At 41.3% G+C, this 26,853-nt stretch overlaps 1 protein-coding gene across 3 annotated transcripts in view; it reads left to right on the top strand.

The window, feature by feature from the left end:
- Positions 1 to 8,125: 8,125 nt before the first annotated feature.
- The window catches only part of LOC116835954 (testis development-related protein), a 46,970-nt gene continuing 28,242 nt past the window's right edge, over positions 8,126 to 26,853 (top strand). The window contains exons 1-3 of one of the 3 annotated variants that reach the window (XM_075063699.1): positions 8,126 to 8,197; positions 8,538 to 8,701; positions 22,583 to 22,642. In XM_075063699.1, the coding sequence (XP_074919800.1) occupies positions 8,576 to 8,701; positions 22,583 to 22,642 (186 nt within the window). In that variant the 5' untranslated portion in view covers positions 8,126 to 8,197; positions 8,538 to 8,575. Of the gene's footprint in view, positions 8,198 to 8,296; positions 8,387 to 8,537; positions 8,702 to 22,582; positions 22,643 to 26,853 lie in introns of those variants that run through there. The other 2 variants (XM_075063700.1, XM_075063701.1) reach the window with 2 other exon arrangements.

The following is a 26,853-nucleotide window of genomic DNA, read 5'->3' as shown; positions in this document are numbered from 1 at the left end:
GAGCCTTAGCTTCTGGCTGTCATCATCTGCCTAGTTTGGCATTTTCCTTCCTCTACCCTAATTGTCTTCTTTCTTATCCTTCTCATTTTGCGCTCTATCTAATAAGAATCTGGATTAGTCAGCAAAATCAACTTCACCTTTTGCAACACTGGTGAGAGCCTGTGTTGAAAAAGCCAAGGTCAAAGTAATGCCTTAAACAGCCTGATGCTGGTAAAAAGTATGCCGGCTCTCGTTGTTGTATCTACAACCCTGTACTCTGCCTTCACTTTCCCAGCAGCTAGTATGCAAGTAAAAGTAAGGACCAGAGACAGAAGCTTCATTTTCTGTGTTTGTTGTTCTTTTTTAATCCCATTTGGCATATGTTTTTCTTAAAGGAAACAGGATTAAATTTCAAAAATAATAACAGCTCAAGACCATATAAATGAATGCTGTCTCTCTTCGTCCAAAAAGAACTTCTAATACAATCTATAATGCTAAGTTTTTCCATATGGAGACTTTGCACATCTAAAGAGAATAAGGAAAATTGTTAAAATGAAAGCTTTCTTTAATTCTTAGTCTTGAAATGCTTTAAACATTTTGTTTATTTTTCTGTGAGTTTAATAATGGGTTAAAGAGATTTTAACTGGTGGTTGTTACAATGAACATAAGCCACCAATAACTTGGCATGAAACCCTGAATCATACTTAACCATTCAATGCTGCAATAGAAAATATTTTTTTAACATCTTAGCCCTTGCTGGACCTGAGATACAGCTTTTTCAATACAACAGGCTATTGACACTGATTTGTTAATTTTTTCAGAAGTTAAAGTTAAGAAGTATTTCCTTTTTATAATGGTTGCACTTACTACTTTATTTTCCACCTGTGACAAAAGCTTTGCCCTAGTTGGAGACATATTACTAATGCGAGTGGATCAGATCATTTGGTATTTTATAGCAAGGCTTGACAAAATTTGATTTTTATTTTTTTATAATTTCAACTGATCTTGATATTTATCTTTAAACTTTTTTAGATTTTTATTGATTTATATTTTCACAGTTTTTCACAAATATGAATTTTAAGCATTTTGTTCTGAATTGTATTGATTTAAATTTTCAGTTGTGAGAAATTATGGGGCATCAGCAAATAATTATTTAATGGTAATAGATGTTGGGATTCAAAAAGTTAAAACTTAATAAACATTAACGCACAAATTGTTAACATCAAATGTCAAAATATACAAAGTACATAGTCTTTAACTCTAAGAAGTTTTCAAACAATGATTTTCTGACTTTGCCTATCTGTAAATTTTGATTATTTGTAGATGAAAATATTTTTAATTAGTTTGTATGTATGGTGAAATAGGTTTTATTCACATTTACTGATAAAAAATCTAATATTTCCAAGTCTATTTATAATCACTATTGCCACTTCTCTTCTCATCAGTTGTGGACATAGGTTTTTACTTCCAGGAAGACATCACTGATGTTGGGGAGAGGGATGATTCACTTTAATAATTAGATAAGAGCTTCTCCTTTTCTGAAGTGTGGAAATGATTTGGGAAGTTGGGTTTTTATATATTATTGGTAGGGGACACTCAGTATGGAAGGGGTATATTTTTAATATTTTTTTGAGTTAATATTTGAAGCATAATTGGTTATGTCTTGGAGGGATTTCTCCAGACACAATCTTCCTACATTATAAAGCCAATGCATTCTAGGAAATAAGTCACACTGCTAGGGTGAGCAGATGTCCTGATATTATCGGGACCAATCGGATATTAGGGGCTTTGTCTTATATAGGCAACTTTCCCCCCTGCCACCTGAAAAAAGTGTCCTAGATTCTCACACTTCCTATCATACTGCTGATAACCACCACTGAATCAGTTTTTAGACCATGCTGTAGCAGGATAAAAGAGAAAACATTGGAACCGAGTGCATCCCTTAGGAGTCTGGCCTCCCCTTCACACCAGGCAAGCCTAGTTTATGGGATGTACTTTCTAATCTGAAGGACAGAGGAAAAATTTTGATATTTTTATATAATTAGTTTTTAATAAAAGAGGATGAAAAACCCACAGGTTTCTAAACTTCAGAAGTCTGTAAACAAACTGAATGGTTTAAAGAAACAGGATTATGAAATATTGATACTGCCCAAGAGTGTGCTAGGCATCTCAGAACAAACAGAAAGGCAAGGGGTGAAATCCTGACTCCACTGAAGTCAACATGAGTCTTTCCATTAACTTCAATGAGACCAGGATTTAACTCAAGGTCCCTGCCCCTGAAGAGTTTGCACTCTAAAGTCCTAATCTTGAACACATACACATGTGATTAATTTTAGTCATGTGACTAGTCCAGTGGGTCCACTCATGAGGGCAAAATTAAGCATGTGCAAAAGTATTTTCAGGGTTAGAACTTAATGTTAGAAATGATGTTTCAAGTTAGGTAACAAACAATAGTGAGGGGGAAGGAAGACATAAGGTTGAAACTGTAGGCTCATGTATTCATAACTATTTATTTATATAGCAACTAACGTGATCAAATGAAAACTAAATTAACGTAAGAATCATTATCTACTATTTTAGTATGAGAAAATGTAATTAAATGTAAATTAGAAATGTTAGAGATTGTCTCTTGCACTTGGTTACTCTTTGAGTTTTAGATATGAATGAGGAGTAAGAGGCTAAAAACACAGTTACAAACCAGCCTGCTCTTTTAAAGGGAAGTTTCATGCTAAATCTGATCTGTCTTTAATAATTGAAAACGTGCTTTGTCTTTCAGCCTGTCAAGTTTCAGTTAATATTAATGGAGGATGTGGAAAGGAATTTTACCATACACTGTTAATAGATTTTAGTTCTGTGGGAGCTTGGGAGAAAAAAGAAAATAAAGCAGACTTGGATAGAAAAGGCCCCAGTTCCACAAACACTTATGCATTTTAAACTTAACACATATGAATGCCATTGAACTCAATGGAACCCCTCAGGTGCATTTTCCAGGGTGGGGCCTAAAATGGTATTGCTGTAGATTCTATGACTGCAGGTTCAAGGGAAGTGCATGCGTGTGCGAGTTTAAATTATACATTATAATTAACTAGAAAAATCAGAAACCCTATCTTCATTCAGAACAGTCCAGTGCTTAGAATGATGATACATCTAAGGTTTCAGTTCATGTTATTCAGACATTGTTTTATGACACAAAATGTGATACTACTATATTGACCCTGCAACCTTTGACTCAGTATGGGATCAGAATCAACTAGCATTGAGGTAAATTAACTCCCCTTTTGTATGTACAGCATGTTGAGCAACAGGCCTTGAGGACTCCTTGAGGACTCAGCATTCCATCTTAAATATGCCCACTTTTCTTGACAGGCAGGTAGGAGTGCATTGCAGCCCCAAAGGGCCCTAAGCAAAACACTGCTAGAAGTACTTATAATTGGTTCAGAAGAGCAGAGCAAGTAGGCTACAGATATACTCACCTAGGCCTTGATGCTGCAAATCCGTGTATGGTGCACAATAGAGAGTGCAACATTGTCACTCTCCGTTGTGAGTAAATGTGCTGGATATGTGTGATTGCATATAAGGATAAGCAATTCATACAGTCTCAAATGCAGTCAGCTTCCAAGAGCACTGTGACAGATCTCTGGAGATCTATCCCTAATTCATAATTCATGACAATGAAAAATGAGTGCCTGTGTGGGAATTTCTATTGAAGAAAATGCCAATCTGTCTATCTGAAAAAGACAAAACAGAAACTGGCTGGGACAGACATGCAGATTAGTTTGTGATTTATGGTATATAAGCTTGATTGTTCAATCTTTGAAAGGTGAATATTAATTTACATGAAGGGACTCTGTATCCACAGGGATCATCTCTTGGAGAAAGCAATGGTTCCAAACCTTATTTCATGCAGATGTCCCTGGAGAAAAGAGAACCCTGTAATTTTGAAGGAGAGGTACTGGAGGTTAAAGAGTTTCTAGAACTTACACCAGCCTCTCAGCCTTGCTGAACAGGTGTAGACAGGGATGTTCTCTCCCAGAGAAGTGTGCTGCAAAAAGCTATGGGTGGTAGCACAGAGGGGATTTAATCTAAGTTTCCCTATGTGTAAAATAAGTATTAGCATAAATAATAATAATGATTCCACCTTTCCAGAATTCAGGGAAGACTGATGAGTGACCTAGATTCTCCTACATACTTGTGCCAAGGTTTAATTAACATTTGTAAATTGTATGATTTTTCAGATCTTTAAATTTAATTTTGATTTGAAATGTTAGCTAGATATTTTTGGTGAAATTTGAATGAAAACCTAGAGAAAAACTTTTATTTACTGTTAAATGTTGTTATTACTGTTGAAGGAAAACTCGCTACTCTTTTGCTCAATGGCAAACTCCTGTTTCTGTCACTAACCAGCAATGATAAATAGATACCACTTTATTACAGTCCATTCATAGTATGCTCTTAAACTTTTCCATTAACTTTTTCCCCGACAGCATGAGCAAAAGTTTAAAAATATTTGCCTGCTTATTTTTTACCTATAAAATATTTAAAATATCAAATCTGGTATATCCAGGTTGAACATACAGAAAAATGCCATTGAGTTGAGTGCAAGATCTCACTTTGCTCACTAATTAGAAATTTCAGTCTTTTCTATCTTGGAAATCTTTATGGATGGTTGAAGAACTAGTGGGATGAGTGGGAGGTAACTGCATATGTGGGGAGACTGGGTGGAGTGCAGTCTCTGCATGAGTGAGGAGGCTACTCTGTGTAGAAGGTGATGTTTGTGGAGTGAGTGCAGTGATGAGCTGTCAAAATCTTAACAACCAGTTCCCTATAAAAAGTTCTGATTTAAGGGATTGCCACAGTATGTACTTTTTGTACCAATAGGGTTACCATACGTCCGTATTTTCCTAGGAGGAATTTTTAAACTTAAAATTTTTAAATTTTAAAAATTCCTTCCAGATGGCGATTTAAGAACCAAAAAGCCTGACATGTCCGGGAAAATACAGATATATGTTAACCCTACCTAAAGTTCTTTTTTAAAAAGATGGGCCTGAACTAGAAATGAGCTCCGTTTCACATGTGTGGATCCCTGCCACTCCCTGGGGGAGTGCTAGGGTGACCAGATTCCCCATTTTATAGGCACAGTCCTGATTTTGGGGTCTTTTTCTTATATAGGCTCCTATTACCCCCCACCCCCATCCCGATTTTTCACACTTGCTGTCTGGTCACCCTAGGGTGTGGACATGTGTGGGTCCCAGCTGCTCCCTGCCCCCCTCATTGAAACAGGTGTGCAAGGTTACAGCCCTGGCAACTGCAGGGCACCAGTGGACGTGGGGCTGGCTGCAGACAGGAGCGTGGGGCAGGGCTAGCTGGAGACAAGGGGTGCAGGGCTGGCTGTGGGCAGGGCAGGGGGTGCGGAGCTGACTGGAGACAGGAGAGTGTGGGGTTGGCTGGAGGCAAGGGGTGCTGGTTTGGCTCGAGATGGGGGATGTAGGGCTGGCTGGAGGCAGGGCAGGGGCTGACTGGAGGTAGGGGCTGGCTGAAGGCAGGGCAGGGAGGTGTGGGGTTGGCTGGAGACAGCGGTCTGTGGGGATGGCTGGTTTCGGGCAGGGCCTCAGTGGGGTATGGCAGGGGTTGGCTGCGGGCAGGGGCTGCGGGGCTGGCTGCAGGCAGGGCAGGGGGTGCTGGGCTGGTGTGGACAGGGCCAGGGGTGCAGCAAGGGCTGGCTGCGGGCAGGACGTGTGGGGCTGGCTGGAGACAGGGGCTGGCTATGGGCAGGGTGGCGAGTACTCACGGGGAGAGCGGCTCAGAGCAGCCCGAGCGGCAGGATGCAGCCTAGACCCAGCAGAGCAGCCGGGGACCCACCGAGCAGCAGTGGGAGCCCCAGGGCTAACGGTCGGGGGAGCAGCAGCAGCAACAGGACCCGTGCCCAGGGCCAGGTGGCGGCCCACATGGCTCCCATGTGCAGTGCTCCTGGCGGCCGGAGGAGGAATTACATCACTTCCCGGCTGGAGCCCATCAAAGCCACAGTGCCCCCTTGCAAAGAAGCTGGTTAACAACCGGTTCTAAAACTGCTTCAACATTTAACAACTGGTTCACACAATCTGGTGCAAACTGGCTCTAGCTCACCACTGGATGAGTGATGACTGGGTGCTGACTGTGTGATGGTGACTATGTGGAGGTGAGAGGGCACTGTTAGGGATGCTGTTTGTGCAATGAGTGAGAGGTGATTGTGTGTAGAGTACTGTAGGAACTTGTTCTCGGGGTTGTCTGTGTGGGGGTTATTGTATGGGTGATGGGTGATCAGTGGGAAGTGACAATGTACAGGTAATGTGGTAGAGTACTGTCCATGTGGGAGTAGTGACTGTGTGGGTTGCTATATGTGTATGTATGGAATGCTGTGGGGGATACTGTCTGTATGTGAGGTACTGTCTATGTGAAAGTATTTGTGTGCAGTGGCATAGTAATATCATAATAATAAAATGATACTGATATTTCAAATAGTACTTTTCATCAATAGATCTCAAAGAACTTTACAAAGGAGGCAAGGGGCACTGACTATGTAGCATGCTATGTGTGGAGAACTGTACTGGGTGCTGTCTCTGTGAATGGTTTGTACGAGGTGCCATCTCTGTGTTTGGAGGGTAGTGATGGGTGGGGTGCTATGTGTGTGGAGGCTGTTGTGAGAAATTCTCCCTGTGTAGGTTGCTTTGTGTGTGGAGTGCTATGAAAAGTTGGGGTGTGTTGTAGGGTGCTGCGTGGGGGTGGTGAGGGGTGGTCTGGGTGTGGGGGGCCTTGGAGTTGCTGTCTGGGGGGTGATGGGTGGGGTGCTCTCTGTGTGTAGGGTAGACCAGAGGTCTTGTCTGTGTGGCGAGTAATGTGCAGTTGTTCTTTGTATGGGGTGCTCTCTGTGTGGGTGTTGTTATGGGGTGGATTGGTGGGTGGGGTTGCTCTCTCTGTGGGTGGTGTGAGGGGTGCTGTGTAGACTGCTCACTATGTGCAGTGCTATGTGCGGAGGTGCTGTGAAGAGGTGGCATGCTGCTGTCTATGCATGAGCGGTCTGTGTGGGATGCTTTCTGTGTTTGAGGTGATGTGATGAGGTAGGGTGCTCTCTGTGCAGGGTGCTCTATGCATGGGGGTGCTGTAAAGGGATGAGATCATAGAATAATAGAAGATTAGGGTTGGAAGAGACCTCAGGAGGTCATCTAGTCCAACCCCCCGCTCAAATCAGGACCAACACCAACTAAATCATCCCAGCCACGCCTTTGTCAAGCTGGGCCTTAAAAACCAAGGATGAAGATTCCACCTCCACCCTAGGTAACCCATTCCAGTGCTTCACCAGCCTCCTACTGAAATAATTTCCCCTAATATTATGCTATCTGTCCCAAGTATTTTCTGTGTTGAGGCTGGTCTAAGGGTGCTTTGAGGGGGTGGGGTCCTCTTTGCAAGGGTGCTGTCAAGGAGTGAGGTGCTGGCTGTGTGGGGGTGGTCTGAGGGTGCTGTGAAAGGGTGTTGCCTGCATGTGGGTGTTGTGATGGGGTGGGGTGCTCTGTGCAGCGTGCTCAGTGTGGGATGCTGTGAAGGGGAGAGGTGCTGTGTGTGTGGGTGAGGGGGTGGTCTGAGGGTATGAGAAGGGGTGAGATACTGTCTGCACAGGGCTCTATCTGTGGAGGTAATGTGAAAGAGGTGCTGTTAAGGGCCAGGGCGCTCTCTGTGTAGGGACAGGGTGCTGTTTGTCTGGGGTGGTCTGAGGGTGCTGTGAAGGAGTGGGATGTTGGAAAGGATGGGGTGCTGCCTGTGTGTGGCACTGTCTGTATGGGATAGTGTAAAGGGACCGGAGGCTCTCTGTGTGGGGCACTCTCTGTGCAGGGGCGGAGTGCTGTCTGTTAGGGGGTGGCCTGAGGGTGCTGTGAAGGAGTGGGATGTTGGAAAGATAGGGTGCTGCCTGTGCGCCGCACTGTCTGTATGGGAGAGTGGAAAGGGACCGGGGCGCTCTGTGGATGCTCTGGGGCAGCGAGCGCTCGGCGGCGGGCACGTAGAAGGCCGCCTCCCCGCCCACCCCGGTAGGCCTCGGCGGGATGTCGGAGGCCCGACGGAGCCGCGCTGGTTGCCGTGGTGACCGGAAAGCCCGTGCTCCCCCCGCCCTCTCCCCGCAACCACTCGCAAAGATGGCAGCGGCCGCTCGGCGGCTCCGGGCCGCGGCTCCGGTGGGGGAAGGTCACAGGTGAGAAGGGGACGGAGAGACGGCGGCATTTCCCTCCCCCTGCCACCGCCTTCCGGGGCTGTCCGCCCGGCGCTCGGACCGCTCCACCGGCCGGGGGCGGAACCTTCCCCGCGGAGCTCCTCGCAGCCGCTGCGACTAGGGGACAGAGCGGCCGGCAGCGGGAGGGGCCCGAGAAGGCGCAGCCCTCTGGTACGGAGCCGGCCACTGGCGGGGGCAGGCGAGGGGAGGGAGCTGGTTCGGGGCCGGAGGGAGGGGAAGCCCCCTCGCCCCGGGCAGTGAGTGCCCCAGTGCGCTCGCAGACGCGCTCGGGGCCGCGGAGTCACTCCCTTTCCTCCCTCAGTCTCAGGGCTGAGTGAGGCGGGACCCCCGCGCCCCATCATGTGGAAACTCAACAAGAGCAGCAAAGTTCTCCTGGACGATTCTCCCGACGAGGAAGAGACCCGGCTCCGAGACCCGCCGCCGTCACCTCAGCCAGCCACCAGCGCCGCCACCTCCGCCGCGCAGGTAACCGGAGTGGGACTCGGTTAATAACAAGTGTGCCCAGCATGTCGGCACTCCCCTGCGCCCTGTGGGACCCACTCCCCCGGGTCACTTGTCTGTCCCCATTGGGTGGCGAGGCGTGGCGTGACTCGGGAACGACGAGGCATTTGTAGAGTGGGTATAAACTGCTGCTGTTTGCTAGGATTCTGTGATTCCTTCCTTAAAAACCGTCCTCTAGCAGTGCTGGGACCTGCCACACTCATTCCCACGACTTCATACTACAGGACACTTTCTTTCTCCCACCCCCAGGCACAGGCACTACAACTAGTCCATTAAACACAATAAACAAATGATACCCAAAGGCATAATCCCCGTTAAACATAAAAGTGTGTGTATGTGAGGGGGGAAGGGGACTTTGGTTATCGCTGGAGTGTTTTTATACTTAAAGAGAGGCAGCTGTTACTATTATTAATGCAGACACAATGTTGTTTCAAGACTTTTCGCTGTCAGATATCCCTCAGCACACAAAAGATGGTATAAATACTGCAAAGATACATTTACAGGCTGGAGTAAAGGCTGTCTTTGGGTAAGGGAGAGGTATTAGTCAAATGTCAAACAGAACAACTAAAATAGTTACTGATTACATTAGTAATTGTGAGTCTAATGGCTTACCTCTATTACCAGTTTTGATAAATTCTTTTTTTGCAAGTACCTTGTAATTATAGCATTTGATTGAAGTTTAATTTTACTGGATGGGTGTGCCAGCACAGGAGTATGCGGAGTTATTCACTCAATAACTCTTGATGCTTTACCATTGGTGTGTAGTCAGAAATTTTTTACCGAATCTGTGTTATATATTAGTGCAGTAATTATAGAGCTCTGTAAATCAAAATAAGCTATAGTTGCCTGTTTGTTGAAATCAAAACAACTTTGATGATTGTAGTAAAATATTAAATGTAGTGTAAAACATTTGTTTAGTTAACAAGGTTTTCTTTATTTAAACCTTTTATTATATGAGAGAGAGAGAGAAAATGAAAAGTCAGAGTATGTTAATTTTTAAAAATATGGCTAAGGCTGTTTTGGATAAAAAGAACGAAGAGTACTTGTGTCACCTTAGAGACTTAACAAATTTATTTGGGCATAAGCTTTCATGGGCTAAAACCCACTTCATCGGATGCATGCAGTGGAAAATACAGTAGGAAGATATATACACATACACACAGAGAACATGAAAAAAATGGATAGCCCACCTTAACTGAGTAATCTTGTTAGAGTTGGTATGGCAACACCAATTTTTTCATGTTCTCTGTGTGTGTATATATCTTCCTACTGTATTTTCCACTGCATGCATCCAACGAAGTGGGTTTTAGCCCACAAAAGCTTATGCCCAAATAAATTTGTTAGTCTCTAAGGTGCCACAAGTACTCGTTCTTTTTGCTGATACAGACTAACATGGCTACCACTCTGAAAGCTGTTTTGGATGAATCTGTTTTAATTCAAATGAATTATCTATCTAGAACATCACTCAAAACAAAGAGTCTGTATTTTTACAACTCAGTATTTAGGTAAGAGTCTTAAGGAGGATGTAAGGTTGTACAACCAATTAGATTGAAGTTGGTATGGTTTAGGGCCTGATCATGCACCATTGAGAGAAATGCATTTTGCCACTACTTTCTTAAGGAATAGGATCATGCTTCTAACATACAGCTGTGGAGTTGGGTCTGCTTCTGCTATGAATTCTGCTTGAGAGTGATTCAATCCTCACCCCCTAATACTGTGTACCTCCTCACTGCACAGCCTGACTAATCATGCTGTAATAGCATAAATATTTGGCCTGATCAAAGAGTTAGCTCAACAAGAACTAGGAGCCAGGATCTCTTCAATTATCTGAATATATGGTTCAGTGGCTGGACCACAAAATTAATATTTGTTTGCATGCTTGTAAGTAAATGAGAGAGCTCAGTATTGTTTTTTGGCATAAACTTACTTTTCATGGTGACAAAATAGATCCCCTTAAGGTGATCATTATTCCTTTTTCCTGAGTTCTCTTTTGCTAATCTTCTAGTTTCTTAAGAGAGAATCAATATTTTCAGGTTGTGTTATGAGACCATTTCAATCTCACTTTGAATTTGTGGTGTATTGTCTTCCCCAAGCATTAAAATCAGATACCTATATTTTTATAAGTCAAGTCTAATAGGATTTTCAAAGACTTCTGGCATACAGTTTACATAATTAGTGTTAAAACATTTATAGCTATTATAGTTTCTTACTTTTAAAAATAATTTGAAGTAACATCTATGTTGTCAGAGAGAGAGCTGGTCAGAACATTTTTAGACCGAATGAAATCTTGTAAAAATATGTTTTTTGTTGAAGCCAAAACATTTTGCAAATATGTATCTGTTTTGAAAAAGCATTTTAGGGAGAGAGCTCAAGCTTTCACTCTATAGCCTGGTGAGTAGGCTACTGGTTTGGGTTGTGGGAGACTGGGATTCAGAGTTCTCACTCTGTTTGCTTCAGAGTGATCTGAAACTGCTTTGAATCATCCAGAGCAGGGTCTTCTCCTACACTGCTGGTTAGTGCCCTAACTGCCATAATATAGCAGCTAAGACGTATGATTCCCTGTTTGCTTGTACATACATGTATTTTCTTTGTTAACCTCTTAATTACATACATAGGGAGTCTGGTGGGTGTAGTTAGATGGCTGGCCTGAGCTGTCTTCCATGCTGCCACAGCCACACTGCAATTTTATCCTGCTATCTTGAGCAGAGCTAGCATGTGTCTCTGAATTGGGAATCGTAGCTTCTAGCTGCTGTGTAGACATACCCTTAACAGACACCAACCTAACCCTATCTTCTCAAGTCAAAAAGCTCAGGTTTTGATCAGAAAATGGACGTTTTGACACCATTTTCACAAAAATGATGAAAAGATTTTCATTCCAATGCAATTTCAAAAGTTTCCTAAAACAGAATCATCATCCTTGAGCTACCTGAAGGTGAAAGTGTCTGCATAACACAAAGGTGGGTGGGTTGTAGACACTGTTTAAAACTGTTTCCTGAGAGTGAAAAGACAAACTCTGAAAGATTAGTCAGACTATAAATTTTGACTTCATGTACTTTTTACTAGACAATTCTTTCTGAAATCACAAAAATGCCTTTTAATTATGTGCATAAACCCTTTTGCGCACAAAATGTACTTTGTTGGCTAAAGTAAGAATTAATACATGAGTAGATTTTAATAAAACTAAAGAGCACAAGTATTTAGTAAAATCTAATGTACTCTCCTTAACTTGCTCTTCTGCTGTGCTTTCAAAGAGCTTTTCAACTTTGCATGACGAATATAAATTTACTTTGTAAGATACTCTTTGTGATTCAAGTTGTCAGTTGTCTGTACTTGAAAATATGTTTTGTACTTTTGTAGGACTTAATGCGTTGGCATTCATATTGAGTAAGTGCTCATTGGCTAAAGTTCTTATGTATGTTTAATATTTTTAAAAGTATATAGCAAATGAAACTTTAAGATGTCAGTGATGTGTCAGTATGATATGTGACTCTATACCTGAGATGTTGTTAACTGTTTTAGTAAGATAGCTGATTACATGTTATCGGCGGGAGGGAGAATTGAGCAAAATTTTCATTCTTAAATTAAAGGAAGAAAATAAAGACAATATAAAATACTGGAGTTCCTCTTCCTTGACCTGTTCTCATTTGATCTTAATTTCTATTATATTCAAATAGAAAGAAATGCAGAGACTTGTTTCATGTTAATTACAGTTTAGACCTGCTCACCGAATATTTCAAAGCTGGGCTCTACAGAAATGTAGTTATCTTTCTAATTAATGTGTTTAAAAGTCTTTGGTACAGTTTTGACACAAGCTTTCATGTTAAATTAATAAAACTGAGGCCTGAAGGAGTGGATAAGAAATCAGTAAAACTTTCAGATGTATATTAGTGAAATAAATCAAATAAGGGCAATGACATCAGTTTTTGATGTTAAGGATCAAGAAACAGTAAAGCTCTGTGAACAGCTTGGCTAAGTTAACTGAATTGGAGAATGAGATCTTGGTCTTTTAGCTTCAGAGAAGAGATTCTGCTAACAGGCACATTCTGATTTGGACTGTAAGCCAGACATATTTCTACTTTAATTTCATTCCTGGTTCTTCATTTAGAGATTTGGGATACTCTACTAAAAGTCTGGAATGGACTTAAGTATTAGTATTTCAATTTTGTTCATAATTAAATCAAATTAATTTTGTTAAGTGAAAGCAGTAAATATTAATCCAACTAGCTTCTCCCCTTTGCTTTCCATTTCCTCAGATTATGTCGCTTACAATGATGCCTCATTCCTGTCTTTGCAATTGCATCCTGGGTCTCCGCCATTCTAGCTTCAGTCTTCTGCACTTTAGCAAAACTTCTCTTGACAAGTTTTTTAATAACCTTTTCCTGGCCAGAATTGAAGTCTTCTATTTCATCCTTATCATTCTTGAACTCTACTGGTTTTGACTTTGTCAATTGTACATATTTTCTTGAAACATTGTTTTTCCTTTGCTTTCATGACTGTTCTTTCATGGCTCTCCTCCTTCTTCTCTGATCCCTCCTTCAGCAACTCTTTAAGTCCTCTTTCTTTCTCCAACTGTCCATAAAGGTCCCACAGAGCTCTTTCTGTCCCTTTCTCTCCTCCATTTACATCTTTTGTCTGGATGACCTTATTTGCTCATATTGTTTTTATTACCATCTTTGCATTGATGACTTGTAGGTCAGGAGAAGAGAGGTGGACCAGTCTACTTCTGTCCAATCCTGCTTATTATTCTTTCTCTTTGAAATCACTGCAAAAAAGCCCTCTTTCTCTTTGTCCCCAAACCTCTACTTTCTGCTTTCTCCCACAGTAGTCAACACCACCGTCCTTACTGTCACCTGTTATATTTGACTTCTTCCTTTCTTTACACTGCACAGTTCATCTGTATCCAAATCTTGTTGCTTCTTACTCCGTAACATCTCTAAACTCTGCCTTCTTCTTTCTGTCCAGACAACTGAAACTCTTCTGCAGGCCCTTATCTCCCACTCTGATTACTGTAACCACCCCATCTCTGGCCTCCCTAATCCTACATTGCTTCCCTCTAGTCCATAAAAATCACAGCTATTGACAATGAGGCCATATCTACACTACAAAGTTTTGCTGACACCACTTATGTTGGCATGCAGACGCCAAAGTTAGTATATTGCTTATGCACAGGCATACTTAAGTCCTTTTGTTGGCATTGTTCTTACTCACCAGGAGTGGTGTGTTGATGCAGAGTGTGGTGCACCATGGATAGGTATTCCAGTGTGAAACCTGTCACCGTTCAGTGCAATGTCTTTTGAGTAGTTTTGGCAATGCATGGTGGAACAGAACTGAGTTGCACAGAAGTGACTGGGAGCAAGAGGTGAACTTCCTATAATGCAGTATTCTTCATCCCATAATATCTCTGTTCCGTAATATTTGTGTCTATTTTCAAATCCCTATGAATCTGTGCAAGACTTGTCGCTGCCTACCATCTCTGGTAGAAGCATGTAGCCTGCACAAATCTGCACTATTGTCATGAGCATTGCAAGCACAGGATGTATGATTCTTTGGTATTTGCAGAGCTTCAAGAAGAACCACAGGGAACATGATGGCAATTGTTGTTGTTCCTGGCAGTTGTTTTGCTGTGAGACCTGGTAAGAATTATTTCAAGGTTATTGATGGTGTTCACAGAGCAGATGCAAATGGTGGAGTGCTGCTTCCGGGCCCAAGAAACGAGCACTGGCTGGTGGAATCTCATCATAGTGTAGGTTTGGAATGATGAGTAGTGGCTGCAGAACTTTCAGATGCTCAAGGCCACACATTCCTGGATCAGTGTGCTGAGCCCACCCCAGCCATCCAATGCAGGGACACTAAACCGAGAGCTGCACTGACAGTGGAGAAGTGAGTAGCAATCACACTAGGGAAACTTGCAATGCCAGATTGCTACTGGTCCATGGAAAGTCATTTTGGAGTGGGCAAATCCACCATCATGCAAGTGTGTAGAGCAGGGGTAGGCAACCTATCGCACGCGTGCCGAAGGAGGCACGCGAGTTGATTTTCAGTGGCACTCACACTGCCCGAGTCCTGGCCATGGATCTGGGGGGGCTCTGCATTTTAATTTAATTTTAAATGAAGCTTCTTAAACATTTTAAAAACCTTATTTATTTCACATTCAACAATAATTTAGTTATATATTATAGACTTATAGAAAGAGACCTACTAAAAACGTTAAAATGTATTACCGGCACACAAAACCTTAAATTAGAGTGAATAAATGAAGACTCAGCACACACTTCCGAAAGATTGCCGACCGCTGGTATAGAGCCATTAATTGTCTCCTGCTATGCAGGACTGTGATTCTCAGCAAAGTGCAGGATGTAGTGGATGTCTTTGTATCTATGGGGTTTCTGAACTGTGACGGAGCAGTTGATAGCATACACATCCCTTTTTTGGCCCCAGAGCACCTGGCCATAGAGTACCTCAACAGAAAGGGATACTTTTTCATAGTTATGCAACTGATGATGGCTCACTGTGTATGCTTCACTGACATTAATGTTCACTGGTCAGGGAATGTGCATGATGCTCATGTCTTTAATAAAACAGACCTGTTCAGAAAGCTACAAACAGGGACTTTTCCCCCAGCCTGCGGATTACCACGGGCAGTGTTAGTATGCCGATAGCGATCCTTCGGGGTCCAGCCTACCCCTCGCTCTTCTGGCTCATGAAGCTGTACACTGGCCATTTCAGAAGGACTGAGGAAAGATTCAGCTACTGGTTCAGCAGGTGCAGAATGACAATTGAATGTGCTTTTGGTAGATTGAAAGGGCACTGATGGTGTTTACTCACCAGATTGGATCTCAGTGTGAGAAATATCCCAGTGATTATAGCTGCCTGTTGTGTCTTGCTTAATATCTACGAAGCGAAGGGGGAAAGGTTGCCGCAGAGGTGGAGTGGCTGTCAGCTGTGTTTGAACAGCCAGACACAAGGGCTATTAGAAGAACTTAGCACAGAGCTGTGTTGCTCGGGGAGACTTTGAAGGAGAGCTTTAACAGTAAGCCACATTAATGTGCTGCGGTGTACTGTGCTCAACCTGGCACTGCAGTTTGGGGGCCTGTTAGGAATTGTGTTGTGCTAGATGCCCATCTGTGCATCTGTCACTGACAGTGGACCTATTAATATTGGGATGCTTGCTGTGTGTTTACGATGACTGCACTGTTTGGCACTAATACTATGGATTGTGAATGTATGAGACCACTACTTTCACTGCTAGCAGGATTTATATACCATGTGTTGTAAACTGACAATGATGAATACCTTTCCAAACAAAAGTTTTATTTACTAACAAAAAACAGCTCCAAAAATACCTGCAAGGAAGCACATTTCAATTAAAAAAAGTTGAACCTTAATAAATGAAAAGAGAAAGGAACACTGATGTCCACTGTAGCTACACATACATCAGCTGTGGTTCTCACAGGTCAGTATAGTGTAGAGTGGTAGGGATAGGCATGCGCGCGCTGAGGTCATGTGGAATGCTGAGGTGGCATGTAGGGAAGTACTGTGCAGCAGTTCTTCACAGACTGCAATGGTAGTTGAGCCCAGGATTGTTGAACTTGAATGTCCACAAGGGTCTGCAGCATGTGAGTTTGCTGATGGAGAAGCTCTGTTATGTCCCAGTGCATCTTCTCTTCCTCCTGTGCCCCACATCCCCCTTATCTGGGTCAGTCATTCCATTGGTGTGGAGGTGTGTGGTGTTTGGAGTCATAGAAATCGGGGTTGGAAGGGACCTCAAGAGGTCATCTAGTCCAACCCCCTGCTCAAAGCAGAGCAATCCCCAGACAGATTTTTGCCCCAGATCCCTAAATGGCCCCCTCAAGGATTGAACTCACAACCTGGGGTTTAGCAGACTAATGCTCAAACCGTTTAGATGTTGCTTATAATTATTAGAATTGGGAGCACTGGCTGTTGGGAGTATGAAAGGACAGGAAACAGGAAGGAGCGGGGAGGAGTTGAGGAGGCAGAGTGAGAGTTACAGAGGGTGCAGCAGCAGCTTGGTAAAGAGGTTTCCACTTTAAAAATAAAGTCCTGTTGAAGTTTGTTAGTACCTTGCTTGGTTGATACAACAAGGGGGTATCCCTCCAGGCCGCACTGGCCACAGCTGGCTTCCCCGGCTTCATTACATCAAGTTCAAGGCCCCTCATAACTCTGCTCCTCCCTACTTGTTAGCTCTTGTCATGTCATTTCATGTGCCACTTCTGCTCTGCTCCCAGGCATGCCAATGTCAGCTTTTCACAGAAATACTTCTGTGGCTTCTTCCACGCTGGCCTTTATGCATGGAATGCTCTCTATTAATTGATCCATAAAGCCGCTATCTCTTCTCCTTCATTTCTCTCCTTAAGATCCCCCTCCCCTATCCTGCCCATAAGAAATCAGCTAATTAATGTATTTCTATATGTTTGAACAGTGCGCATTGTTTGGGACCTCTTGGTGCTATTGTAATACATATAAAATAATGACTTAGAGGAAGTAAATTAAAATATACAGGTTTTGAAAGAGAATTAAGCTTTTCCATCCGGGTTAAACTTTTAATCATTTGAGGATTCAGTCGAAGAAAATGGTTTAAAATAAAAAATGAAGTTGGTAAAAGAGTAAAACCTTTTTGCCAATAATTGAACACTCAAGTTACAGATTCCCTTATGGAGACATTAAACAAAACTAGTGAATGAATTCTGCAGCAAATAAATAGTGTCTGATCTTCTGGTCCTTATTTAGCTAAAACTCCCTAAGAGTTCAGTGGGAGCTTTGCCTGAGAAAGGACTACAGTATTAGGCCTAATATAGAAGTACTGTACAGATAGGCCTATGTTAACACCAAAATTGGTATTAAAAGCAACATACCAAACAAAACAGTGGATTTAATAATAAAGTAAATGCTAAATCTCCAAAATACTGTGTTCTGTTTCAACATTTGAAAACTTTTTTTCAGATGCTAAACTGAGATATGTTGCCAGAACTGATGGGGGAGAGCTTTTGAGTTTTCAGATGTAGTGTTTGTCATGTCAAAATGCCTCTGGGTGCTTATACATATAGGCTTCAAATACTGTGTTCTTTTAAAATGGTGTGACTGCATTCTCAGCTTTGGAGGGCTTATTTTCTGGATCAGGAGGCAGGTAACAAATATGCACTTTACTGTGTGTGTGAAATGTCACCTTTTGGGTAGAGTGTGGCTAAAAAAATTTTGATGAAACTGTGTTCCCTCAGAAAATGTTGTTTGGCAAATGTTTGGTAAATCAAACTGTTTCAGAATTTCCATTCTGCAAAATATTTTTATATTTTTACTTTTTATCCTGATTTCAAATGTCAGAATTTCCAGCATCATGGACATTCCTTTTTCTGACCAGCGATACTTTTAGGTTTGTATGGTTCAATGGTGTTCCTTTTTTAAAAACATTCTATAATGAGAAAAGTCTAAATAACATGATCTTTTGAACCCAACTCTACTTGAGAAGGTTGAGGTGGCTCAGTATGGAGGTACATAAAATAATGGGAAGAATTAAAATATTTAATAAAAAGAAAACAGTGGTTGACCACTAATTCATATCTTGAATCTACTCTTCCTCTGAAATAATCTAGTTAATATTTTTCACCAGTGATAGTACTAGGAAGTCTAAAGTTGAATAATCTGTCCAAATTGATTTTAGCTACTTTCCTCTGAAAATAGGCAAATTAATCTCACAAAATGAAGCCTAAAATCTTGGCAATCTTATAATTAGATCACCTATTCTAGTTCTCATCCACTGTTGCTAGCAGAAGGATCTTTGATTTATGACTTTTCGAAAGGCTGGCACTTTACAATGCAGCGCCTTTTGTAGTCAACATTTGATATACAGCCAAATCATTGCATGGTACTTGAACATGTAGCCTTATGTCCTAGAGGTAAAAGAATTATTGCTGAGTAATATTGACACACAACCCTTCTTAATTTCTTCTGAAATGTGCAGATTAGTTTTTCTAACATCTGCATGCTCAGTCATGTGACAGTGCTCACCTCCAAGCCAAGTTTATTTTATTTCAGGTAGTTGTTGTAATATTAAATGAAATATGTCACTAAAGCTTTGACTATGTCCGTTCTTTCTGTGTTCATTTAAACACGATCACTCATCTTCAAATGTTGACATGATTATAAATATGCAGAGTCCCTTTTCCAGATATATTCATGCACAATGAACAAAATGGAGCATAATGCTAATGTCACTCCACTACCTCTTTTTGCTTCCTTGTACCTGAAGCTGTTGACGTTTACCATTGTCTTTTGGCCTTGAAACCAATTCTTAATTCAGACAAGAAATTTTGCCTTTATACTATACTTTGTCCTGTGTATCTCTTTTGACACAGTACCAAAGCCAGCTTGAACTCCAGTAAACTATCTACTACTTCGCAACAGCTCTCATTGTCACTTCTTCGAAGAAGTTAATCAGGTGGCATGACCACCTCTTCTAAATCTGTGCTGACTGTCTCTGATCAGCCTATATAGTTGTTCTACTGTTTGATCTGTAATCTGTGACTCAGGAATCTTTCCAACTATACAGGCTAATTTGCAGGTTTGTAGTTTCCTGGGTGATTTTCAGATCCCTTTTTCAAAGCATATTTTCAGGCATGGCGGGAGGCTGGGAATATCCTTTGATATTTTCCCTCAGAAATTAAATATCTCAAGTTTTTAACCTAGCCTAAATTTGTAATCACCACAATATAGATATTTTAAAATCACAATACCTATCTCCTTGATCAGTTGGGGAAGGGGGATGGGGAATTAAGAAAGGTGAGCAGGAGAGCAACAATTTATATTTAAGAATTTTCTGTAAAAGTGATCATTACCCAAATCTGTTTTATAGATGTTTTCTTATTGCTATCAATTGTTTACTTTTTTCATGCTTTTGATTTTCGACATCCAGACTTGCTTAGTATGAGGTTGACGCACTGATTGGAAATAATTAATAATTTGCCTTTTATGTAGTAGGGCAGCTCTTGTCCTGTGTGTCCCTTTTGATACATTCTTTAATAATAAAATGAATGATCAAAAGAGACTAGTTTATTACTTAACAACAAGAGAAACTGAGGAAAAGTAGATCAACAGTATAATCTTTGTATAAAAAAGTTTGTTGCTTATTGAATTAATCCCTTGAGTACTTTATGGTTTACAGTATGTCCAACAAAGGACACTTGCCAAACCAAGAAAGTTGTTTTTGATCAGAGTTTCCCAAATGCATGGAACATTAGCATTTAGTTACCTGTTCAGCAACAGAAGACTGTAGGCCTGAGAGTTCAACATGGAAGCGAAAAGAAATAGTCTAATATTGTACATTATTTAAACCTAAATTACAGTGAATAATTCTGAAATAAGCAGAACATCAAAAATTATTATGTAGGAAAATTTGGCAAGGTAAAGGAAACTAAGCATGAAATATGCAAGTAGAGAAATTCTACAATAAAACCTTTTTTTAAAAAAAATCCTGTAATCTCTCCCCACCTATAATAATAGGAGAAATAAATATATACTATTATTTATCAATCACAAAAGCATTTAGTAATGTGTGGTGCTGAAAGAAAAAAAGCAGGGAATATAGTTTCATTAATAGTAATAATTGTCATCTTGAAATCACTATGTTCAAAATATATATTTATAAAGATACAATAAGTGTGGATGGAAATGTTTAACTGGCTTTTTTCTCATCCATTTCTTTCCTGGGGGGTTCACTGAGCTAATTTGAATTTGTTTAATTAAGTCTGTGGTGTTCCCCTACCCTGCTCACATTTCCATTACATGAGCATATTTGTATGTGTGAAGACATACAAAGAATCTTACTTCTCAGACTGCAACAGAAGATCAGCAGAGTTTGGGATTAATGTTGGTATTAATTGTGCACCAAACCCTTAGTTAAAATACTAGTAGGCCACACGTTGTTGCTTGTGTAGGCCAAGCTCATTGCAAGCAGCAAGAGTACCTTGCATTCTTTTACTCTCCTGTGTCAATCTCCCTTGCCTATTTATTTAATAGACTCCCTGCAGATCCCCACCCAATGCCAGGAACTCCCTCCCTTCCCCTTTCCCATTCTTTTTCTGTCTAAATTGTAGTGGGAGGATGGGCTGAGCTGAAATGAGGAGTATTGGTATGATGGACTGTGTTTACTGGCTGCTGTCAATTGGTTCTTTGCTCTATAGACAATGAAAGAGGTGGTTGAACCTGGTAGCTCTGCTAACCAGATGCCAGGTGCTCTGTGTGTCCTCCATTTCCTCCTTTTATTTTTTCACTTTTCACCAACATGAGTAGGTTTCTTCCCATTGATGCCTGGAATATGCTCAGAAATTTTGAATTGATTGGATGAAGCAGTCAGAAATGTAATTGTATTTCTCTTTTGGGAGAAGGGATAGCTCAGTGGTTTGAGCTTTGGCCTGCTAAACCCAGGGTTGTGAATTGAATTCTTGTGGGGGCCACTTAGGGATCTGGGGAAAAATCAGTACTTGTTTCTGCTAGTGAAGGCAGGAGGCTGGACTCAGTGACCTTTCAGGGTCTCTTCCAGTTATATGAGATAGGTATATCTCCATATATTGTTTTTATTATATAACACATTACATCTAAACATAAAAAAACAAAAAGTGCCATCAAGTAGAACATAAGGTCTTGTAAACTGGACCAACTCTGTTAGAGCTGACACAGGAGTGAGGTGAAAATGGGGGGCGAGGGATGACTTTATTTTTAATATAGCTCCTTTTCAAAGCCTCAACGTTTTTTAAAAGAAAAGTATTAACCATTTAATAATACTTAGAATTTGTATAACACTTTTTCATTGTTAAAGTACTATATAAGCCATAACTCTATGAGCCTTTCAACTCCAATCTGTAGTAGTATTCTCCCATTTTAAAGATAACTTCTGCATTTTAGTTAGCTAACTGACTTGCCAAACGCCCCAGCAAGTAATTTTTTTAGTTTCTTCTGATCCCAGGAGGTCCTGATGTTGTCCTGTACTCTAACAACTAGGCCTGCTACTGCTATTGTACATATCACTATATTTGTCTCCAAAATGCAGCTTTCTCTGGGATATAACAGCCAGTGTAATGGTTCCAGAAACACTACACCACAGTTAGGGTCAGGAACTGAAGTAGGAGACTATAGCCCATGGTGGGGAATTTGTGTAAGCAGAATAGAATTTGGGTAGGATGTTAAGGAAGACATGCATAGAGTCTCTAATTATCACAGGTGATTAGGATCTTACCTTGTCTCATTTTGAAGACTGCACCTGTGGCAGCATGGTATACTAGTGCCCCAGTAGGATAATAGTTTTAGCTCCGAGTTGGAGAGAAATGTGCTAGCACTTCCCGCAGTACTTTGGTTTTCCTTGAAAGTCTCCAGTCTATATAATGAGCAGGCTTGACCTGTTGAGCAGGCTTCATCTTGCTTAACTTATGAGAACTAGTAAGATAACGTCCAAGGGAAAAAAATAGCTCTATACATGAGATGATAGTAAAACATGGTCATTGAAATGAGACTTCAAATAAAGTTCAAAACGACATCAATAGAATGTTGAGGTAAAGTTAATCCCTGGTGGAAGTTTATTTCTTTACTTTTATATATTGTGATGGTTTGTCTGTAACTTTTGAAACACAGCTTGGCATTGATCTGAATGAGGTTTTGTTTACGTCTTTCATTTTTCATTAGGTTTTATTAACATTTCAGTTGAATATTATATTTTCATAATAATTTACCACTGAGATGAGATGAGTAAAATAGAGACATCATGAATATTCTGAAACAAGTATTACTTACTTTTCAACTATAACTGACTGTAGTGTTTCCTTCCTCCCCCGCCCCAAGAATAAGGACCAGTTTCTTCATGATGAAGTTACATCTTCTGTGTCACAACTTGCAACAAAGGTAAATATTTGTTCCTTCGGTAATGAAACTTTTCATGTTATGCATTTTTCTGTTAATGCATGTTAGGAAAATCCTTATTTCTTTTCTGCACTCTGACTTGAGTTTTTATTAGCTGTGGCTTTATACTAATTTTTTTTTTTTTGGAAGAAAACCATTTTTAATATCTGTTCAAGTCTTTTACTAATTTTTTTCTCGAAAGTTGGAGTACTATTAAAATAAAAAAGGAACCAGAGGAATAACTGAAGTAGAAAGAAAATTTTCAAAGGGTAGGTATAACAAGCTATAAAAGATAAAAAGTCAAATGGATGTATCTTAACTATAGTATAGGTACAGTTTTCCGTGTTTGACTTGCCCTCTGTCCACAAGTGGTTTGGGACACTGTTTTACATCTTAAGCAAAAGCAAATTAAAACAATTTCCGCAGCCAGTAAAATTTATGTCTTTAAACCTCCCCAGAACATACACTCTTAAAAATGCATGAGTTGAAGGTTAAAGGATCAGAAGCTGAGCTTAATTATTGCGAGTAAGAACTTGTTTTGAATTTCCAAATGAATTGAGCAAAGCGATTTAACTATAGTTTAATTAGTGTAAAAGGATACTTTCTATTAATAATGTATGAAAGTTACTTCTTTGCCTCATCTTTGTTAGATCAGTGGTTTTCCAACTGTGGGTCGCGACCCAGAACTGGGTCGTGGAATGGAAGGGACTGGGTTGCAGTGGCTCTGGTCAGCACTGCCAACTGGGCCGTTAAAAGTTAGATGATGGTTTTTACTGAAATTATAAGTTCAAAGTGCACTATTATTTTCCTGTGTTTTTTTTTTGTGGTTTTTTTTTCCTTCATGTAAAATATGGTACTGGAAAAAATTTACTCCTTGTATCAAAGATAAATTTTAATGGATTTCAGGCCAGATGTTGGAAATTCAAAACAATGAAAAATAATTCTTTAAAATTGTTTCTATTTTGGTACTTTTTATAGGCTTTCTTAATTATTTTGTTAAGACTTGTAACCCTTGTTTTGGTTTCGTGGAAACATTTCACCAGCTAAATTAGTGAGCTGTCATTATCATACAAACTTCTCTTAAACAGATATATTGGAGAAATTTTTTGGCAGCCCTGCCTTTTCCCTTTATTGCCTTTTTCTCCAACTGTTAGTGTCTGTGGAATCATTTCAGTTCTTTATTTGGGTAATCTAAACTTTTAAAAACTGTGATGCAGAGAGGTTCTTTGGAACATTTAATCTTTGATAAAGAGTTAAAGAATTACACATGTTGGGAGGCCATTCATGTACTTCATGGCTATAGCAGAATCCCTGTACTGAATCAATATAACTAAGGACAAGAAAGCACAGCTGGAAGTTTTGTGTGGTTGGAGAGGGAATTTGGTGACTCTCACAGTGACTAACAGACCAGTTTTGGAAAAGATGGAATGGAGCTGGTTTGTGAGGAAGTAAGTAATTCACTTTTTACCATGTGTATTGGAAATCATAGGTGGATATGAAGACAGCCTAGGCACTGGAGCTCCAGCCTACTCAAACCACAGAGTAGAGCAACCTTTTATCAGCAATTGAGTCCAGAAAGAGTTTTTCTTGTCTTTTGGTATTTGGGGGCAAGTTCCAGATTGGATAAGAGATTTATTAGGTATTATATTTAAATACACATATGCAGTAAAGCCTAGTGTATTTATTATTGACAGTGGAGTTAGCAACATTTGTAGTTAAGGTTGTCTAACACTTTCCATTATAAGACCCTGTTTTCAGTTGCTTATAACTTTGCCAAACTTCAACCATTTGGAGCAAAAATTTCCATGTCAGGTATCTGTGTCAGGCTGAACTATTTTGGAGACACTTCTGTGCAAACAGTTCACTCGTTTCTCAGATCATAGTTAGTAGAAAATACATTATTTTGCCCAGGTGAAAAAAATTCTTACAAATCTTTGCTGAAAAGCTCTGGTTGCCGGGGTTGGCAACCTCTGGCACATGGCTCCCTGGCAGACTGGGCCAGTTTGTTTACCTGCCGCATTGGCAGGTTCGGCCGATCGCAGCTCCAACTGGCCTCAGTTCACTGTCCCAGGACAATGGGGATGTCAGAAAGTGACACGGGTGAGGGATGTGCTGGCCGCGACTTCCCACCACCCCCATTGACCTGGGAGGGTGAACAGCGGCAAGTGGGAGCCGTGATTGGCCAAACCTGCTGACGTGGCAGGTAAACAAACTGACCTGTCCCATCAGGGTGCTTACCCTGGTGAGCCGCGTGCCAGAGGTTGCCGACCCCTACTCTAGTGCATCCATGCATTGGGGAACGGGCCTGAAATTTTGACCTAGTGTCAGAAATGTACCTTAAGCACATCCTGGTGAAAATATGGCCAAACTGGGTCAAGTTATGAACCTCTGAAAAACTCAGTTCACAAATGCTAAATAGAGATTTGTTAAGAGTTTGGCAGCTAAATTCTCTGAAGATTCTGTCTGCACAGAATATTCTCCATCATATGGCTGTGAGAGCTGAGCAAGACTTTTCTCCAGTTGCTACTCTTGGAAGCAGGGACTGTTGTGGCACCAGAACTGAGAGCAGGGAGACCCTCTCTTGTTTTCTCAAAGCTCCCCAACTTTGAGTCCATGTAATCAGGGGAAGAAGAAATGTCTGGGTGGAATGCAATCAAATTTATAACCAGTGTTACTTTAAAAGGGAATTAATTTTTTGTAGTAAACCCAACAGCCCAAACATATTTTACTCTCCTGTTTTGACACCTTATTTGTCTCCATCTGTCACACACCTGTACAATTGTATCTCCAGATGTCTATCTTCATTATCTAACTCTTACTGAGTTTTGTGATTTCTCAAAGTAAGGTATTCTGTATGTTTTAGTGACTTTCATCCTACCTTCAGTTACATTTGTAAATAGTCTCTCATTTTTATTTTTGTTTAATTTAATTTAATTTAATTTAAAATTTTTAGTGGAGGTTTATCATGTACTCAATGTGTCAGACTTCTACATAGTGTTTTGAAATTTCCTTTTAATACTTAACCACTGTCAGAATTCCTGCTCTGTTTCCTTTTAACTGTGACTCTCATTCTTATAGCTTCCAGTTCTTCTTCGAGTGCTTGCTCATATCCATTCCAAGTAGGTGTGCGCGCGCCCTATCTAGTGCTGGAGCCGGCTGTCGGCGTGCACGTTCTTGAGCGGATTAATTCCACCGAGCAACCCTCACGGTCGGGCCGCCAGGCGGCGTAAGGTCGTGAGCCGGCTGTACGCGGTGGACGTCTGACCAACACAAAGTAGGTAATATCGCGGGGCGTGCGAGATGGAGGCGGACTATTTCGCCGTTTGAAAGTGGCAGTCATCATCTTATCTTCATGACCGCATGCGTCTAGTGGCGACCGCCGTTCTGCGCTCATTCCTTCTTACATAAAAACCGCCCGTGTCGGTCCGTACTGGAACGTGGAGTGACGGCTTAGCTACCTCCACATCCCAGCGTTTTGCAAGCCCGGTCTACCTAGTTCTACGCTATTATTAGGTGTTTTAGTTAGTTGTAGATAGTTTGTTAATGGTGTAAATCTAGTTAGATAATAGGTCATGATGTTCTTCTTGGAGGATAGCTATGGTATCTTTACAGGGCTTGGGGGCTATATTGCACCTTGTGTAGCTTGACTATAATTGACTTTTAAAATCTGCTATGTATAGAGTAGTAGGTTTTTATATGGCAAGATCTCTCATCCTAGCTCTCTCACTTTTGCGCGGCGGGCACTCCAGACGGGGAAAGACACCGGGTCAGAGGCTCTGACAGTGCCCATATTGGTCTCTTCCTACGTGCACTCCGAAGCATGTCAGAGCACCAATGCTCTGCGGGTGAAATGTGCGGGACTAACAAATGACAGCACTACAGCTAAACCAAGAGTTAGAGGACAGGACGTTGGAAGAAATTCTGTATCCAATAAAACTACAGAAGCATCACTGTCTGTACCTGAGGAGCGGTCATCTACTGCGAGATGCTCTCGACTTAGCCCATGGGTGCCAAGGTATAAAGAGGGAAGCGGAACAAACCCCCACGATCGCTATTAGAGGTTGCCATCAAGTCCGGAGGGAATCCCATCTGACGGAGAGTGCCCGCATCCTGCAAGTTCCTTACAAATCGAGGACATTAGAGCAAAGGCAGCCTGGCGACGAACCCGTGTGAAGCAGCTCCTTATGGGAGCGGCCCCACTGCCCGTACTCTCC

The sequence above is a fragment of the Chelonoidis abingdonii genome, chromosome 3 (genome assembly GCF_003597395.2).
Source record: "Chelonoidis abingdonii isolate Lonesome George chromosome 3, CheloAbing_2.0, whole genome shotgun sequence".
Taxonomy (NCBI): Eukaryota; Metazoa; Chordata; order Testudines; family Testudinidae; genus Chelonoidis; species Chelonoidis abingdonii.
The sequence above is the reverse complement of the archived record's forward strand: the minus strand, read 5'-3'. Positions and strand labels throughout refer to the sequence as shown.